This window comes from Bos javanicus, chromosome 25, assembly GCF_032452875.1.
Source record: "Bos javanicus breed banteng chromosome 25, ARS-OSU_banteng_1.0, whole genome shotgun sequence".
NCBI classification, from domain to species: domain Eukaryota; kingdom Metazoa; phylum Chordata; class Mammalia; order Artiodactyla; family Bovidae; genus Bos; species Bos javanicus.
Genome location: NC_083892.1, coordinates 30,567,009 through 30,584,819, shown reverse-complemented (window position 1 = coordinate 30,584,819; position 17,811 = coordinate 30,567,009). Strand labels below are relative to the sequence as shown.

The window sequence follows — 17,811 nt, the reverse complement described above, 5'->3', positions numbered from 1 at the left end:
ACTGGTTCAACTTTTGTTACACATTTGTTTCTTCCTCCTTCCCTTGGTTATTTCAGAGAGTGTGTCTGAGGAAATCCAGAACACCTCTTGACTTGCTGGTGGATCCTTGAAAGCAAAATTTGACAATATTCTTCATCAAATCAAAGTTTTGAAAGTTCGACCTGTTCTACTGCACCCTTCCCCTTTCTTTCACCTTCACTTTTCCCACCAGAGTTACAATTTTAGAGCTAGGTCAGGAGTCCCTGCAGTGCCTTCAGGCACTGAGCAGATAATTTAATTAGGTGGCTGTTTTCTCAGGCCGGTCATAGAGAGAGTGGGGCTTGTGGCAAACTGCAGAGTGCTTGTTTTTTCTTAACGGCACTCAAAACCATTTTTAAAAAGGTAGTATGCTGGCCAAATAAAGCAGGACTGTCAGTTTAATTGCTTAAAAAAAAAAAAAAAACTTTATTATTTTATAGGTGGATAAAGAAAAGCCAAGAGGAGTTTTGCTTCAGTCAAGGTCACACAGCTGCTCAGTGGCCCAGCCAGGTCTAGAACCTATTCCTCTTGAGCTGTCTGAGAAGATATCGTTCTCCCCTAACAAGTGGCTCTTGTGGTCCCAAGTCTGCACCCATCAAAGGTTTCATGTTTGGACTTCAGTATTTTAGGATTATTAAAGCTAATCTCACTTTTGGATAAACAAATTTTGAAGGTTTGTCTGTGGGAACCCATTGTCATGGCTGGAACAGCTCTTTAAGAGGAGCTCCCAGACAGATGGCTGTGCGATTGCTCTGTAACACCACGTTGAATTTCCAAGTAAATACGTTGCACATACTGCTTAGGCTGTCTTCATGAACAGTGAAACCTGTGCTGGAGGCTAAAGATTATGAAGGACTGGTCTTTCTTTTTTAAAAGCAAGAACAGTTTGTTTCTGTTTCTTTTCTTTCTGTTCCTTTGTTTCTTTTGCTTTTATTTTCTATAGCCTCAACGGTATGTATATATGTTACAGGGTGATTAGAGAAGGGTGCTATCATAGATTTTTCCACATCAGTGTATCTTTTATATTATTAGAACATCATCTCTTCTACTACCAAAGAAGGCTTGCTGGTTAGAAATACAGTACACTTTGGACAATGCTTTGTCCTATGCTGATCTTTGCTATTTTTCCCTCAGTATAGTATGTACGTTTGTATATATTATTTTAACTAATGTATAATTGACATATAGCTTTTTATTAGTTTTAAGTGTACAACTTAATGATTCTATATTTATATTGTATTATGAAGTGCTAACCATAATAAGTCTAGTTAATATCCATCACCATACATAGTTACAGAATTATTTTTCTTGTGAAGAAAACTTTTAAGCTCTGCTGTGTTGGTACCTTTCAAATATGTGATACAGTATTATTAACTATAGTCACCACCATGGTGGTTTGTTTATAACTGGAAATTTGTACCCTGTGGCTGTTTTCACCCATTTTGTCCCCCACCCTCACCTCCCGTCTCTGTGTCTGTGACCTTGGTTTCTTCATTGCTGTTATCATTCTGTTTGCTATGTGTTTTGTTTCATGTTTAAATTAGCTTTCTTTACAAGGTTCTGTGTTTTTCTAATTTAAGGGGAAGTCATTCTCTGCCGTTAATATGTGTCATGTGCCAGGCACTCTCTAGGTGCCTCCATGGTTTTCAGTAGTTCTGAGAACCTCCTAGGATAGGTATTGAAGGAAGGAAGGAAGCAGTGGCCTGAGGTTGTGTACAACTTCTCACCGTAGACCTAGAAACTGTAGGGCTGGCATTCAGACGCAGATCTAATCTAAGCCTAGTGTCCTTCCCAGAGCTGCACAGTTGCTGCTGTGCCCTCTCTCTCTCCTTTCACCTCTCACTGTGAACATGCACATTCTGCTGGCATTTCACCCCACGGAGTTTCTAGGTTCTTTTGTCTAGAGCATGACTTTGAAAAGTCTTTTGTCCTCTACACGGTTAGGAATGCCATTTATGTCATGATCAGGTATACATACTCAGGTATGTACAAGTGCACATACACACTTGTACTTACATATACCACTATGAAATTGAGAAGTTCATTAACTAATAACTTACTATGTGAAGTATACTATGATACTTACTTTCCTGTTCTCTGTGTTAACACACACACATACACAGTCACACACATCCCATGTACTGTGGTGATTACCCGCTAACTTGATCTTATGACTAAGGACATGTGTAGTTGACATATGCTTACACGGAATGGAGCTCTCTAAATCTAAGGTGGAGTGTGTGGTTTCCTCTTCCCCATGGGTTTTTTTTTTTTTTTTTACTTTTTCAAATGATTATTTTTATTATTTATTCATTATCAGATTCAAGGGTAACTCCCAGAAATTTGTGATAAGTAGTATAGAGGATACTTAACTTCTGAACAGTTCTTCAAAAGTAACCTTCCTATGATTTCTCTAACATCATAATTTCAAGCTTGAAATCTTTTTAAAGTAAACCATAAACCTGATTACACATCTCTCAGATCTCCATGCTCGCTACTTTTATCACATCTCACTATCTTTCCTCATGTAAACTATTTTAAAATAAAATTTTAATGGAGTGTAGTTGACTTAAAATGCTGTGTTCATCACAGGATTTTGAGAATTATCCTTTGGAGTACAGAGCATAATAGTAGAAGTTATGTGTATTTATTTACTTTTTACATAGTATGTTTGTTTTTATTTCTCCCTGAGTAGTCAAGCACGATTGGATAAAATCTTACCTGTACTGACTTAGACAACCTCAGTTGAATCCTTAAGGTTTCTGTCAGTCTTTTTTCTTTTTTTTCTTTTCCTTTTTTAAAAAAAAATGCTTATTTTTAATTGGAGGATAATTACAATATTATGTTGGTTTCTGCCATACATCAACATTAATCAGCCCTAGGTATACATATGTCCCCTCCCTTTTGAACCTCCCTCCTACCTTCCAACTCTATCCCACCCCTCTAGGTTGTTGGAAGTTATGTTTAAATTTATTGTGGTCCTGAAGCAAGACAGATTGAACGTTGTTGATGTTTAGTATGTGAGCTGACAGAGCACTGTCAGTTTGTCGGACTGTTGGATGCTGTCCTGAAGGGAGAGTGGACAGCGTGGAGGCTCCCTCAGCATCTTGCTCACCATGTTCCATTGTGTGGCTCATAAAGTGTGTTACCAGCTTATGTTATTTACTTTGTGGCGACCCACTCCAGTACTCTTGCCTGGAAAATCCCATGGGCGGAGGAGCCTGGTAGGCTGCAGTCCATGGGGTCGCTAAGAGTCAGACATGACTGAGCGACTTCACTTTCACTCTTTACTTTCATGCATTGGAGAAGGAAATGGCAACCCACTCCAGTGTTCTTGCCTGGAGAATCCCAGGGACCGGGGAGCCTGGTGGGCTGCTGTCTATGGGGTCGCACAGAGTCGGACACGACTGAAGTGACTTAGCAGCAGCAGCAGCAGCAGCAGCAGCAGCAAACTAACACAAGAAAGACCAGCAATTAAAAAAAAGTCCCTTCAAAGATTCTATGGAATGAGATAACATAAGTACAGGGGAACAGCAGGTAAATGGCAGACCTGATACTGGTGTTCTTTTTGTGAGCTCCTTATCAACTATGTTGCTCGGTACAAACAGCAACTGTATAATCATATCTTAGAAGTTGGCCAAAAGTAGAAATTATTAAAAAACAGTTGGGGACTTAGGTTTATAGTCATAATCATTAATAACTGACCTTGCCCTCAATGAAAGTTGCATGTTGAGACAACTTAATGGCTAATGCCAGTATGTTGGTTAAAACATTAAAAAGTGTGTTCATTTTATCTTTACTTACCTTCTTATATTTATATGTATATTTTAAAAATATTAAAAACTGTCAGTGCCATATAAATATCTGTATCCATATTGGGGGAATATGCTTATTTTAGGGTACTGATAAGGGTATGTAATAAAAATTATGTAGATACCATTCATGATCTGAAGAACTATCAGTAGAACTGTTAATAGATATCTGGGTCTAGATGAAGAGAAGTGTGAAAAGATGAAGAAGAGACAGAGGATGTGTGTGTACAGATTGGAGAACAACCCTCCTTGGGGGAAGATTCAGTTCCAAGGGTGCATGGCTCTTGTTGAGGTTTGTCTAGTCAAAGCTCTGGTTTTTCCATTAGTCATGTGCAGGTGTGATAGTTGGGCATAAAGAAGGCTGAGAGTCAGGCAGCAGCTTGTGCACATCATAGTGCCTCCCCCTTCTCCTGGTGAAGCAGCCCCGTTTTAGGGCACATGATTTAACATGAGAGTGTGGGTCAAAAGCTGGCTTAAAACTCAGTATTCAAAAAGCTAAGATCATGGCATCCGGTCCCATTATCATGGCAAATAGATGGGGAAACAGTGGAAACAGTGACAGACTTTATTTTCTTGGACTGCAAAATCACTGCAAATGGTAACTGCAGCCATGAGATTAAAAGACTCTTGCTCCTTGGAATGAAAGTTATGACATACCTCTACAGTGTATTAAAAAGCAGAGACATCACTTTGCCAACAAAGGTTTGTCTAGCCAAAGCTATGGTTTTTCCAGTAGTCATGTACAGATGTGACAATTGGGCCATAAATAAGGCTGAGAGTCAAAGAATTGATGCTTTCAAACTGTGGTGTTGGAGAAAACTTGAGAGTCCCTTGGGCTGCAAGGAGATCAAACTGGTCAATCCTAAAGGAAATCAACCCTGAATATTCACTGGAAGGACTGATGCTGAAGTTGAAGTGCCAGTACTTTGGACATCTGATTTGAAGAGCCAACTCATTGGGAAAGAGTCTGATGCTGGGAAAGACTGAAGGCAGGAGGAGGAGGACTGACAGAGGATGAGATGGTTGGATGGCATCAGTGACTCAATGGACTTGAGCTTAAGCAAACTCCAGGAGCTGGTGAAGGACAGGAAAGCTTGATGCACTGCAGTCCATGGGGTCGCAGAGTTGGACATAACTTAGTAACTGAACAACAACTGTTCATCCTGGATGTGTAGCCTGCACAAGTAAGTGTATAACAACCCTTAGAATGAGGCACTAAAGGGGAAAGGAAGAGTGATGGACAGGAGACATTGATGAATGTAGTGAGCAGCAGGATAGTCCACACTCTTATTTATTGACTCATCCAGCTCGTATTCATGGAACACCCATTCTGTGCCAGCCATCTTCTCCAGCAGGAGTTGGCAAGTAGGCCTGGCAGCCAGACTTTACCTGGGGTCTGTGTTTGTAAATAAAGTGGTTTTATTTTTTTTGTTTTTGTTAACATTTTTATGTAATTTCTGTGGCAGGTTCTGAGCTATAGTGGCAGAGTTGAATAGTTGCAACAGAGATAGCATGACATGGGAAGCCTGAGTGTTTACTGTCTGGCTTTTTGCTGCAAAAGGTTGTGGCCTCTGTTCTAGAAGATGAATCGGTACTTGCTTCTGGGCTACATGGCAACTGAGCCGGGGGATGTTGGCCTTCTCTTTTATGTGCCCTGCTTGGCAGAAAACACCAGAGCCGTGTTAGGGTGGATTAGGGCAGAGGGAAGAGTTAAAGCATGGGGCCACAGCACATCCATTGCTGGGCATTGGATCCGCATCGATGTGCAGTGCAGCGAGGAGAACAAAGGGTAGGAACCTGTAGACCATGAAAACCCAAGCTTCCCAGACCCTTCTGACCTTCACCTCCACATTCCTCCTCATTCTTCACTCTCATGTTCGGACCTGGAACCTTGTTGTCACCTGAGATTACTCTTCCTTGGAAATCCTTAGTTCCAGTGTTATCCTGTCACCACAGCTCCACAGTTTGTGCCTTGGTTGGTAAAGCTACCTCTTACTTCCTTTCTCTGCTGTAATAAATAATTCTCTGAACTGTTCACATATCTGTAAAACCTTTTCTTTTTGTAAAGTCTGAAGACTTTTTATTGTACTGATTTATGTTTCTTGTTCCCTTATTACAAGATAACCTAAAGTCAGATTATCTTGTTTTATTCATTTAAGTTTCTATAAAACTGAGTACTGTGTCTGATATGTAGTAGGCACTCTACAAATAACTGTTTAATTGAGCCAGAGAATGGTAAGAAGACAAGGGTTTGAGTCCAGGCCTGTCCTGCCTCTCAGTACTGTATTCTGCCCTCCCTCAGCCTATGGTCTATTTATTTCTAGCCTGATCTGGGTGAAGAAGGGATTGTTCAGTAAGTGATGTCATTTGAAAGGTGCTTTGTCTACTTTTCCATATTCAGTATGCTATTAACAATGACTTTTTATTTTGTCAAAATGAATTTTCTCTTTTACAACTAGAGTTTCAACAAAATAATTTTAGACAACATCCTAAGAACATTTTTGAAGATGACATTTCAGGTCTATTTTCCCCCTTTGCTTTAAAAAAGTATATACAGCTATAATTACTAATTGCTGCACTCTAAGTAGAGACAGATGATACATATGTTTGTGACAATTTTCCAGAGGGAGAGCTAAGTAACCAGGCTCATTTTTCCATAATGTGAATGTTATTCACAAACTATTACCATAATTGATGCACCAAGCCAATGTAGGGTAAATAATGTGTTGTGTGTGGGAAGCAAGCTAGTAGTCAATGAATATTAAAGAACAAAACCTCATTTTAACAGAGAAACTGTAATTATAATCATTCTGAATTCATACTGCAAAACCAGTTAAAATAACTTGGCTGCCATTTATCTATGTAATTCTATGTGTAAAGGAAGTAGGTATGCAAGTAGAGTTGTACAGTAATATGTATGTGCACAAACATATTTTTATATAAAGACACAGGGCCAAACTTCAGAGTAAGTCATTTTTCAAAGACATTAGATGCAGACATGAGGGGAACACAAGCAAAGTTAATCAGTCATGTTTATATTTATGGAAAAGAGTTAATAATTCTACTTTTCATAATTTTAGTTTTCTTACTTTTGTTTTTGTATTGATACATGTTTCATATTTACCTGGAATGTCTTTTTTTTTTCTTTTTTTCATTGACCAAATCCCAAATCGGATTCTGTATTTTCTTCAAACCTCCTTTTTCCATAACAAGCCTTCCTCATCCACCTCTCATCCCTCTCTCACTGACTTCTGCATACTCACCAACTTCTGTGTGTGGTGTATTGATCTGTACTTTGTGGATTTGTTGTTTTGTAATAGGAAGTCATAAGTCATTTCTTCTGTGCATCACCAGTCTCCTCGACCAGACAGCCATGTCATTTCAGGAAGGAATATTTCTGTTGGTGTGTGTATGTGTATGTGTGTGTGTGTGTAGTTCCTTCTTGTCTTCCTTATGGTGCATGGTTAATGCTCTGTTTTGTAAGTGTGCGTGTAGATCCTTCTTGTCTTCTTCATGGAAGTCAGTTTGCTCATAGAGCATGGTTAATGCTGTTTTGTATGTGTAGGTCCTTCTTGTCTTCCTCATGGAGCATGATTAATGCTCTGGTGTGTGTATGTGTGTAGTTCCTTCTTGTCTTCCTCATGGAGCATGGTTAATGCTCTGGGGTGTGTGTGTGTGTGTGTGTGTGTAGTTCCTTCTTGTCTTCCTCATGGAGCATGGTTAATGTTTCCCATGCAGGTGCTGACTCCTCAGTAGGTACTGTTGGTTATCTTTTTGTACTTCAAATGCTACATGATTTTTTTTTTAATCTTTAAGTTTTGTGCTTGCTTCCCAGTGTCTCTAAAAAGTACTCTAAGTGGAAAGAATTAGATCTTGCTGGTGTGCAGTTTTTGATGGAACACTTACTCAGGAATGTGGAGTATGGCTTATGTGAAGTATATAACCCTTCCATCTCTGTCAATCTGAAGTCAGAGGGAAAGATGCTGCTTTCATCTCCTGGTATTGGATGTTTTTGATACATACAGTTTAGACACAGACAAGGTGATAGGGTCAGAGTTTAGATATTTATATATTTGTAAGAAGATCATTATGTGTCTCTTCTTATCAGTCTTTTAGAAACAGCCCCCCCAACCCCCGCAGTTGATTCTGTTTTTAGTTGTACTCACTATGTTTTGGTAATTTCCTTTCTTTTCCTATTCCTTTCAGTGTCTGGGCACCTGTCACTTTTTCCTTTTATAGTGATGGAAACATGGGCGGTTTCTGATATGCTTTCTTAGCTCAAATTCCCATGGCCCTTAATGTCAGACAGAGTTCATTTATTAGCTATTTTTATCAAATTGAACACATTTTCATACAAGAAAAGTGAGTAACTAGATTATCCCTTCACACATTGCTTGTGTAGACTGAGTGAGTGAGTGAGTGAGAGTCACTCAGTCGTGTCTGACTCTGCGATCCCATGGACTATACAGTCCATGGAATTCTCCAGGCCAGCATACTGGAGTGGGTAGCCGTTCCCTTCTCCAGGGGATCTTCCCAGCCCAGGGATGGAACCCAGGTCTCCCGCATTGCAGGTGGATTCTTTACCATCTGAACCACAAGGGAAGCCCAAGAATATAGAACCCATAGTGTAAAGCTGTGTAGCTCTTCTTCCCAAAAGAGTGTTATCAGTTTCGTGCCTTTAAGGTAATCTTAAATGGTTTGACCTTCGTGAGGGCTTTTTGGAAAATTCGGAGGAAAAAAAAAAAAAAGCCTCATAGAACCTCAAGGAATACTAGGTATCAAAGATCACCTCTATGAAGCTAATTGGCTCAGAAATTAAGCACAGTTTGCTATACTTCAGGGGTAGGACAGTGTTCGTATAGTTCACTCTGTGATAGCTTGGGTTTGCTTGCCCAGATGATGATGACAAGGGAGGAACATTACCCAGAATAGACAGACTCTTCAGAGGGATGTGGAGCCCTGAAGCTGACCCTTCTGGAGGTTAGTCTCATCCTCCAGCCTCCCTACAGGATGGCTTGGTGTCCTTCGAGACCTTTCTCCTACCTTGAGAATCCTGGATGGGCCTTTTGGCTTGATTCCCTCAAGGACTCTGGAAACTACTTAGCTTGGAGTGGTGCCGTTGGATGGAGTCTGTTCTTGGCAGTGGGCCTTGGCTCTTTTTCCAACTGGGCTCGGTGCCTCTTAGGAGCAGAGAGGAGGTCAGACGCAGATAACACAGGCCTGATTTCTGCCTCCCGAAATGCTCAGCTGATGTGCACGTCCACCTCCCCTGAGGGCTTAAGGAAGAACACATTTATCATGGAGGGTCGTGAGTAGGAAAGAACACGCAGCCTTCTTTTCTGCTGAAGAGCAGAACGTATTGTAGGATAAAAATTGTTCTGTTGTAGTTCAGCTGTATCTCTTTGTCGTTGGTGTTCAAGTCATTTTAAGCTCTGTTGTTAAGCTGAACTTCTTAAGAGTTTCATTTGCAAACTCTTCCTTTGAAGGATCAAGGAAGCTTTTGTAAAGAGTTGAAGTCTGGGATGAGAACTGTGAGCTAAGCAGAAGTAGGGTGTGTGTGTGTGTGTGTGTTTGTGAGCTAAGCAGAAGTAGGGTGTGTGTGTGTGTGTGTGTGTGTGTGTGTGTGTGTGTGTGTAAAGCATGTGTATGAATGCATTTTCCAGAATGCATTTTCTGGACTAGCAGGGTTGAAGAAGAGAGGAAATTTCATCCCCAGCAGAGGAAACACCATGTACAAAAGCTGGAAGAGTCTTGCCATTTTTGACAGATAAATGAATCCTTCTGAAGGCTTTATAAGAGCTGTGACCAGCCCTGTTCGCTGAGAAAAGAGAAAGTCCTTGAGCGCCCATCGAACCTCTTCAGCCTCTCTGAACAAGCATTCAGATGCTCTGCCAGAGGAAATGGTGTGTTCCAAGTGCAGCTGCAGTGGAAAAGGGTTCTTTCAGTGCAGCTGAAGCAATTCCTCCACAAAGATCGTCCGATTTTAACAGTACACTGTCTGTTTAAAACAAAACAAAAAAGGCGGGTGGGAGTTGGAAGGAGAAGGAGTTTATGCCAGGAAATGAAAATGAGTTTCTGCAGAAGCCTGTCTTAGTTGTGGTTTCAGAGTTAAAAGGGCTCAATTGCTGGTTTCTTATATCTCTGTGTATGTTTTTGTGGACTTTTAATTCTCCAGAAAACACTGAGGATAAAATAGCAGTCATGTTTTATTAGAGAATGCGCTCTTATTGTCAGTGATGACTGCCTGGAAGCTCACAAGCTGTGGCACCTTTCCCTGCTTATGTTCACTGTGGAGCTGGGCGGATGTGGTGCCTTCTCTTGTCTTCTTCCTCCCTTCCTGATGGAACATCAGGTTTCGAATGTAAGCAGAGGATGATTGAGTCTCTGTTACAGCAGGTGGAGTTTCTGAATTGAAGGCTAAGAAGTGATGTTTCCAGCTGACTATACTGCTAAGTCGCTTCAGTTGTGTCCGACTCTGCAACCCCATAGACGGCAGCCCACCAGGCTCTGCCATCCCTGGGATTCTCCAGGCAAGAACACTGGAGTGGGTTGCCATTTCCTTCTCCAATGTATGAAAGTGAAAAGTGAAAGTGAAGTCACTCAGTCTTGTCTGACTCTTAGCGACCCCATGGACTGCGGCCCACCAGGGTCCTCCATCCATGGGATTTTCCAGGCAAGAGTGCTGGAGTGGGGTGCCATTGCCTTCTCCGACTCCAGCTGACTATAGCTAGCTACTAAACAAAGGTTAGGAGGTTGTGATATAATTGAAGGTGACACTAACTTTTATCAAGCTCAGTGGTGAGTCTGGAGTTGTGTTAACTGCTTTGTAAAACTATGAGGCTATTTTAATTTTCATAGGAATCATCATTTGAAGTTAGGTTTGGTTACCTTCAGTTTACAGATGAAGAACTTGAGGTTGAGAGAAATAAGTGACTAGTTTGCAGTTATACCCAGCACTTAGCACGTCCAGGACTGGAACTGAAATCCTTTTGTCTCCAAAGCTCTTGCCTGTATCCACTGCCTTCCACATTGTACTTTCTCCCATAAAGTCGGTTTTGCTCCCTCCCTCCATCAGTTTTAGGCCTTCCCCTCTTTTAAGAGACTTTAGAAAAACACAGGCAAAAGTCTACCCCTTGAATTGAGCTTCATCTCCTTCCTTGGGCTTCCCTGGTGGCTCTGCAGTAAAGAATCCACCTGCCATGCAGAAGATGCAGATTTGATCCTTGGGTTGGAAAGATCCCCTCGCGAAAGAAATCGTTACCCACTCCAGTGTTCTTGCCTGGGAAATCCCATGGACAGAGGAGCCTGGCCAGCTACAGTCCATGAGATTGCAACAGTTGGACATGACTTAGCAAGTAAACCACAACCACCGCACCTTCCATTAAGCAGTAACCTGTATTACTGCAAATGTTAGGTATTTTGTGGATAAATTAAATAGTTTTATTTTATCATCCCTTGATTCTTAGAGAATTTATAGTTACTAATTCTGTCGCATGGTTGCATTGTGTTATCTGAGCTATGTAACAGTCTTCCCGGTTTTCTCAGGGGTGGCCCTGCATGCAGTAGGATGATGCCAGGGAGGAGCCAGGGCACCTCATAGATCCAGCTCGACTACAGCCAGGTGTGAGACCTTGGTGACGTCACTTTACCTTTCTGAGTTTCATTGATTTCATCTGTGTAGTGTTTACTTCAGGTAGTTTCTCAGCTTGGGAGATGCAATGTCTGTCAGGATACAGGTGCTGCACTCCTGTGTGCACATGATTTTTTGGTGTTTCTGAAAGGGATGGTTAATAGAAATTCAGTAAAAAACATTGTGTGTGTGTGCTCGTTGTGCTAAGTCACTTCAGTTGTGTTCAATTCTTTGTGACTCTGTGGACTATAGCCCACCAGGCTACTCTGTCCAGGGGATTCTCCAGGCAAGAATACTGGAGTGTGTTGCTGTACCCTCCTCTAGGGGATCTTCCCAGTCCAGGTATCAAACCCACATCTCTTTATGTCTCCTACATTGGCAGGCGGGTTCTTTTAGTGTCACCTGGGAAGCCCTATGCATTGTTCAACTGGTAATTCTTTCTTAAAAAAAAAAAAAGAATCAATGTTTGGCTCTACTAGGTCCTCATTGCTGTGAATGGGGCTTTCTCTGGTTGTGGTGAGCAGAGGCTACTCTTCATTGCTGTGCATGGGCTTCTCACCGCAGGGGCTTCTCCTGTCATGGAGCATCGGCTCTAGGGTGCGTGCACTTCGGTAGTTGGTGGCACACGGGCTCAGCTGCCCCTTGACATGTGGAGTCTTCCCGGACCAGGGATAGAACCTGTGTTCCCTGAATTGGCAGATAGATTGTTAACCATTGGACCACCAGGGAATCTCCGTATTATTAAATTCTTACATTTTGTTTTTCTTCAATCAATGAATGCCTGCTAACAATTAAAACATGATCAAATGGGGAGTTTATTATTTCTTTTTATATAAAAAGAGACCCTTATGCTCAAAGTTAGACAGTATTTGTTTTTATGAACTTTTAAAGTCCTTTGCCAAAAAGAATGAATATTTACTAAGGCCAGGAGTCTTATGACTTGATTATGCAAATAACTTTTTGGAATCCTTCATTATGTTACTTTTTCCCTGTTCCTTTGAGTGCTTGGATTTACAGTAAAGGGGGAAAAATCACAAGGAAACAAATTAACCTTCAAAAAAATTCCCAGTCTTCCACCATCTGTCCCCAAAACAGAATATTTTGCCAGCATGTCTGTAAGTAAAGTTGGTCAGTGGCTGCCCTGCCATCTTTCCCCTTCCCATTCCATCCTTCTGTGATGCTGCTCACTCTTCTGTGAGTCTACAAGCCCCTCTGGGCTCACTTCTTTCCTTTCTCAGCCTGCGTTACATATGTAATCCCCTCACCACCCCTCTCACCAGCACCCTCAGTTCCTTGAAGGTCTTATCCTTCTGCCCATTTCCACTCAGGAGCATGTCAGCTGTCTGGCCTCTTGAGAGTCTGTGTTCCACTTGAGAGAATTAAAACTCTGTTTGGGTGTTGTTATATAGATCAGTGGGCCTCGGCAGCTGTTGGCTTCTTCAGTATTGCCCATCAATGCATTTACTGAGTTCACTTTCTTTCTCCCCTTGGTGGAAGTTCCAAACTCTCCCCACTCAAAGCTGAAGGATATCAAACATTTATCAAGAGCTTACTATTTTAGAGAGAATATACTAAGGACTTTCCATGCATTGTTTCGTCTCCACTCTTGCCATGTGACCCAAGTTCTAAGTTCTCCTTCCTCCATCCTATCCGACAGTACTGACTTAGCATTAGTTCTGCCGATTCTCTATGCCAAGCCACAGGCTGTCACTTGCTCTCAGGAGACCTTCAGTTTAGAAGGAGATGCAGAAGAGTAAGTATGCAAGAAGAATATTGTATGATAAATGCCAAGAGGCAGTAAGTTCAGTATATTATAGATGTGCCCAAGGCAATCTCAGGCTGAGGACAAGGAAAGCTGGAGGAAGTGACAGCTTAAGTACCAGTCTGAAGGATGAGAGAATTTGATGTAGGTGATGTGACTGTATGTGCTTAGTTGCTCAGTCATGTCCAACTTTTTCGCAATACCATTGACTGTCCGCCAGGATTCTCTGTCCATGGGGATTCTCCATGCAGGAATACTGGAGTGGGTTGCCATGCCCTCCTCCAGGGGATCTTTCCAGCCCAGGGATCAAACCCAGGTCTCCAGCATTGCAGGTGGATTCTTTACCATCTGAGCCACCAAAGACATAAGGAGTGTTCTAGAAAGAAGAGCTACTGAATACTAGAAAGATTCAGGAATTTGAGAGAGGCCAGTAAGAATAGAGTCCTTTTTTCCTCGGAGGAAATAGAAGCCTTCAGGTACGAACTTCATTTACGTCATCTCGCACCTCCTAAGTGGTTTATACCCTTACTTAATAATTCAAATTAGAATCCACAGAGATCCTTTATTGTACATGAATCTTAGAGGATAAGTTTTGACACACTTGTTGTCAATTTTAACATCAAGTTTTATTCTGGACTTACGCAGCTGCTCTGCTGAAATAGTATTAGAATGTTAGAGTGTGTGTACTAGAAAAAACTTCTTCCAAAATATGGGAAGATTTATAATTATTGTGATGTAACTATAGAGTGTTTCGGAAGGGCTTTTCAGTGGTGTGAAAGTCTTAATCACACATTTTGTCTGACTCTTTGTGACCCCATAGACTATATGCTGCCAGTCTCCTCTGTCCATAGAATTTTCCAAGCAGGAATAGTGGAGTAGGTAGTCATTCGCTTCTCCAGTGGTAATCACTCCTATTATTTTGAAAACTAAAAAGAAGCTACTGCTTAGCCCAGTGGTGTATAATAGCAGGTTAAAAAATGAAAGCTTATCCCCTTTCCATAAAGATATGTTGTTGTTTAGTCGCTAAGTTGCGTCTGATTGTTTGTGACCCCATGGACTGCAGTGCGTCAGGCCTCCCTGTGCTTCACTATCTCCCAGAGTTTGCTCAAACTCACGCCCATTGAGTTGGTGATGCCATCCAACCATCTCATCCTTTGTCACCCCTTTCTCCTGCCCTCAATCTTTCCCAGCATTAGGGTCTTCTCTAGTGAGGTGGCTCTTTGCATCAGGCAGCCAAAGTATTGGAGCTTCAGCATCAGTCCTTTCAATGAATATTCTGGGTTGATTTCCTTTAGGATTGACTGGTTTCATCATCTTGCAGTCCAAGGAACTCTCAGGAATCTTCTCCAGCACTATAGTTCAAAAGCATCATTTCTTTGGTGCTCAGAAGATATGTAGTAAATGATATTTAGGTCTCAGCCAACATTATACTCTCAGAAACCTTGACTGTGGTAGATCTTGACAAGCCTCAAAAGAAGGGTCTGTAGGGATGAAGTGCAGATAGTCTTTTGTAGTTTAGAGAATCCTGTAGAGTTTATTTTAAAATCCAGATTAATCTTAATTATTTTGTATTTAATAAATATTATCAATTGTTATCACTTGGGGTAGAGATCCCAGTAGGGGTATGGAGAATAGGGACAAGGGCCACACCATATTATTAATATTTTGAGAATCACTCTTTTCCATGTGCCTGATTGTCTTACTACAGTGATGCACAGGTGTCTCCCCTTCACATATGCTAAAGCCATGTGCCTGCGTTTCACTTCTGTTTCTCCATTCCATCTCTGGCATCTTGTAAAGTCAGCGCCATCATTCTATTTCACAACTTTTCTTGAAATCTTGAAAAGTTTAACTAGTTAATAGTAGTGAAACAAAAATAAAAAACACTGTCTTTACATTTATTTCTGTGAGGGAAAGGAATGTATGTATAAGTGCCAGTCATTTTACCAAGCTGTTAGTTCTTAAGGCTGAATACCAGGAGCTGTTTTGGCAGCTAGTATATTAGAAGTAAGAGGGAATGGCAAGAGAAAGCTGTTCCAGTTTCTCTTTCTCTGACTACACAGGATTGAAAGATGTTGTTTCAGCTGGAGAATTTAAAACCGGTTCTTATTCACTTTTTGCTAAAAGAGACTGGGCTGTTTTTAGTGTTGTAATCTTCTGTAGGCATGGAGAAGGGTCACCACCTGATCTTGTTAAGGAGATCATGAGGTTAAAGCTGTGGCAGGGTCCTTTCTCTAAACTCTGGCTCTTGTCAGAATAATGTTTGGCCAGGTGTTAATCTGTGTCCCGAGGGGAAGTTCTGGAATTCGTTATTCATCCCTGGGGGTAGGGGTAGGAAGAGGAGTTGCCCTTCTGGGAGGGGACTGGGGCTAGGACCTGCCTCCTGTCTTTACTGACATGTGCCATTTGTGATGAAGGCGACTGAAGCCCATTTGAGGAGTTCTCCTGTCAGCCAGCCAAGAGAGCAACCCAGAGGGAGAGAGAGAGGAGGGAGAGGCAGACAGCTCAGCAAGGCAGTCCTGGAGTGCAGTTTCCGGAGCGAGCTTGCACTGCGCTGTAGGCGCCAAGGGAAGGTGTATAGGAACATTAGGCGGAAGGAGGCCAGATTAATAGTGCATTTTCCTGTGCCTTTGCCTTCAGCCCCTCCTTTGAATACATGTCGTCCTTTGGAAAACTCAGCATCTGGAAGAAGCCTTTGCTGAAAAGCAGCTTTTTCTTCAGCACTCTGTTTTTGTTGTTTCTGTTCCTCTTTTTATTTTTATTTTTTCCCCATCTCCTTTTCCTCTGAGAGCAGGAGGTGAGACAATGATCAAGTCAAGCTGGTTCTATGTTAAGTTCAAGTATGCAGAGAAGGTAAGTCAATATGTTTTCTCTTCCCAAGGGAATCCTGCCACCTCCCTCCAGGCTTCTCATGTTGTTGAGCTCCTCTGGCTATTCAGGGAAGCAGATGAACCCAGAAGCTTTATTTGTGAACGCGTGTCCTCTGCTTTAATGATTCCTGGATGAAATGCAGGCTCTATACTTGCTGTCTGACCTTGCCACTGACCAAAAGGAAGGAGTCTTCACATTCCCTTCCAGAGGCATTATTTACTGTTAAAAGAAGAAAAATGATGAAACTGTAGTAACAGGAAAGACAGGCTATACTTCTTTAGATTGAATAGAGAATTTTCAAGAGGAATATTTGCTATGAAACTTGATGCATTTTTGCCTCTGAAAGAAATTGACAGACCCTTCCTGTTACCTGAATGTTTGCTTAGTCAGAAGTTTTTATTTGTATTTTTTCTTTCAGTTAAGTGACTTTGCTCAGAGAAAGCATCCCCATCATTTTGGCTGTTGATGAGATTATCTTTTTACTCTATTTTGGGGGGTTATATTTTAGGGAGGCAGTGAACTTTGGCTGCATCTGAAATTTCAGTATTACAGTACACTGTTTTAATACATCATGACTAGACTTTGAGGAAAGAAGTATGTACTTCCTAACACATCTAAACTTGCCTGAAGCTGTTGGCCATCATTTTGGTTCTACATCTGTACATATCACTTCTGTTGGGAATTTATTGGGTTAGTAACGAGGTTTCCAGGGGCATCCTAAAATGCCTCCCTTTTGTAATCCTTCTTTCTTTGCTTTGTTTGTTGAAAACACTGACTGTAGAATTAAGCTGAGACCCTAGAGAATGGAATCATGATATGGCAAGATGGAAAATTATGATGGTTTTTGTCATAATATTTATGATTGCATTTATATAAGCATATTGAAAAATTCTTCCATTTTTCTAGTTTAATTGACATTAGTACACTTTGGGCTATGTTTCTCCACATTGTTATTTTCTGTGTAGGTTTGTTTCTGCTGTGTTTTTGTGACAATGAAATTACTTGTTCTTTACCCATAGTCAAAGTATAGGATTTTTATTTAAGAAATTCATTTCCCATTTTAGACATATTTGCATTGTTAACTATTAAAACTGTTATGACTGAAATATTACCTTTGTGCATAGGGTCAGGACAGTGTGTCATTGTGATGTGGGGGTTAGTTTTTTCCTCACTAGATTACTTTCCTTTGAGCAGCCCATTACCTATTGTTTGTTGTTATGAATTTTGGTTAATTAAAAGTGTACTCTACCTCCATAACCTTTCCTTTGACCTTAAATATCCTGCCATAGAAACCTGAAGCTCAGAGGTAAGGAGTGAAAGAAAACTAACGTTAAAAGCTGGAAAATATTTCAAGAAATGATCTTCATATAAAAGAAAAGGAGGACATTACATTAGTTGCTTTATTTGAATAACTACCTTACTATTCCTGTAGCAACAAAACCAGGAGGGAGTGCATTCATATGCCACGGCATGCGTGTAATGTAAAGCTAAATAGTCTAAGACTCCATAGCTAACTGGAGAATATCCTGTTTATATTAGAATAGGGGGAATAAGAGAAACAGAAAAATCTCAGTCTTGTGCAGCCTGCTTATTGATGCTCTAGATTTCTGTGATTCTCAACAGAAATTCTGTTCTTTTGTTCCTTCACAATGATTTATTTTTTAAACTCACATTTTTTTTCCAGAATTCAAAATGAGTTTAGTTTCATTTGGAGAGAT

General features: G+C 41.0%; 1 protein-coding gene across 9 annotated transcripts in view; it reads left to right on the top strand.

The window, feature by feature from the left end:
* The window catches only part of AUTS2 (activator of transcription and developmental regulator AUTS2), a 1,221,294-nt gene that overhangs the window by 353,997 nt on the left and 849,486 nt on the right, over positions 1 to 17,811 (top strand). The window contains exon 1 of one of the 9 annotated variants that reach the window (XM_061402556.1): positions 10,432 to 16,075. The exons of the other annotated variants lie outside the window; for them this stretch is intronic. Within the exon in view, the coding sequence (XP_061258540.1) occupies positions 16,028 to 16,075 (48 nt within the window). The 5' untranslated portion in view covers positions 10,432 to 16,027. Of the gene's footprint in view, positions 1 to 10,431; positions 16,076 to 17,811 lie in introns of those variants that run through there. 9 annotated transcript variants of the gene reach the window in all.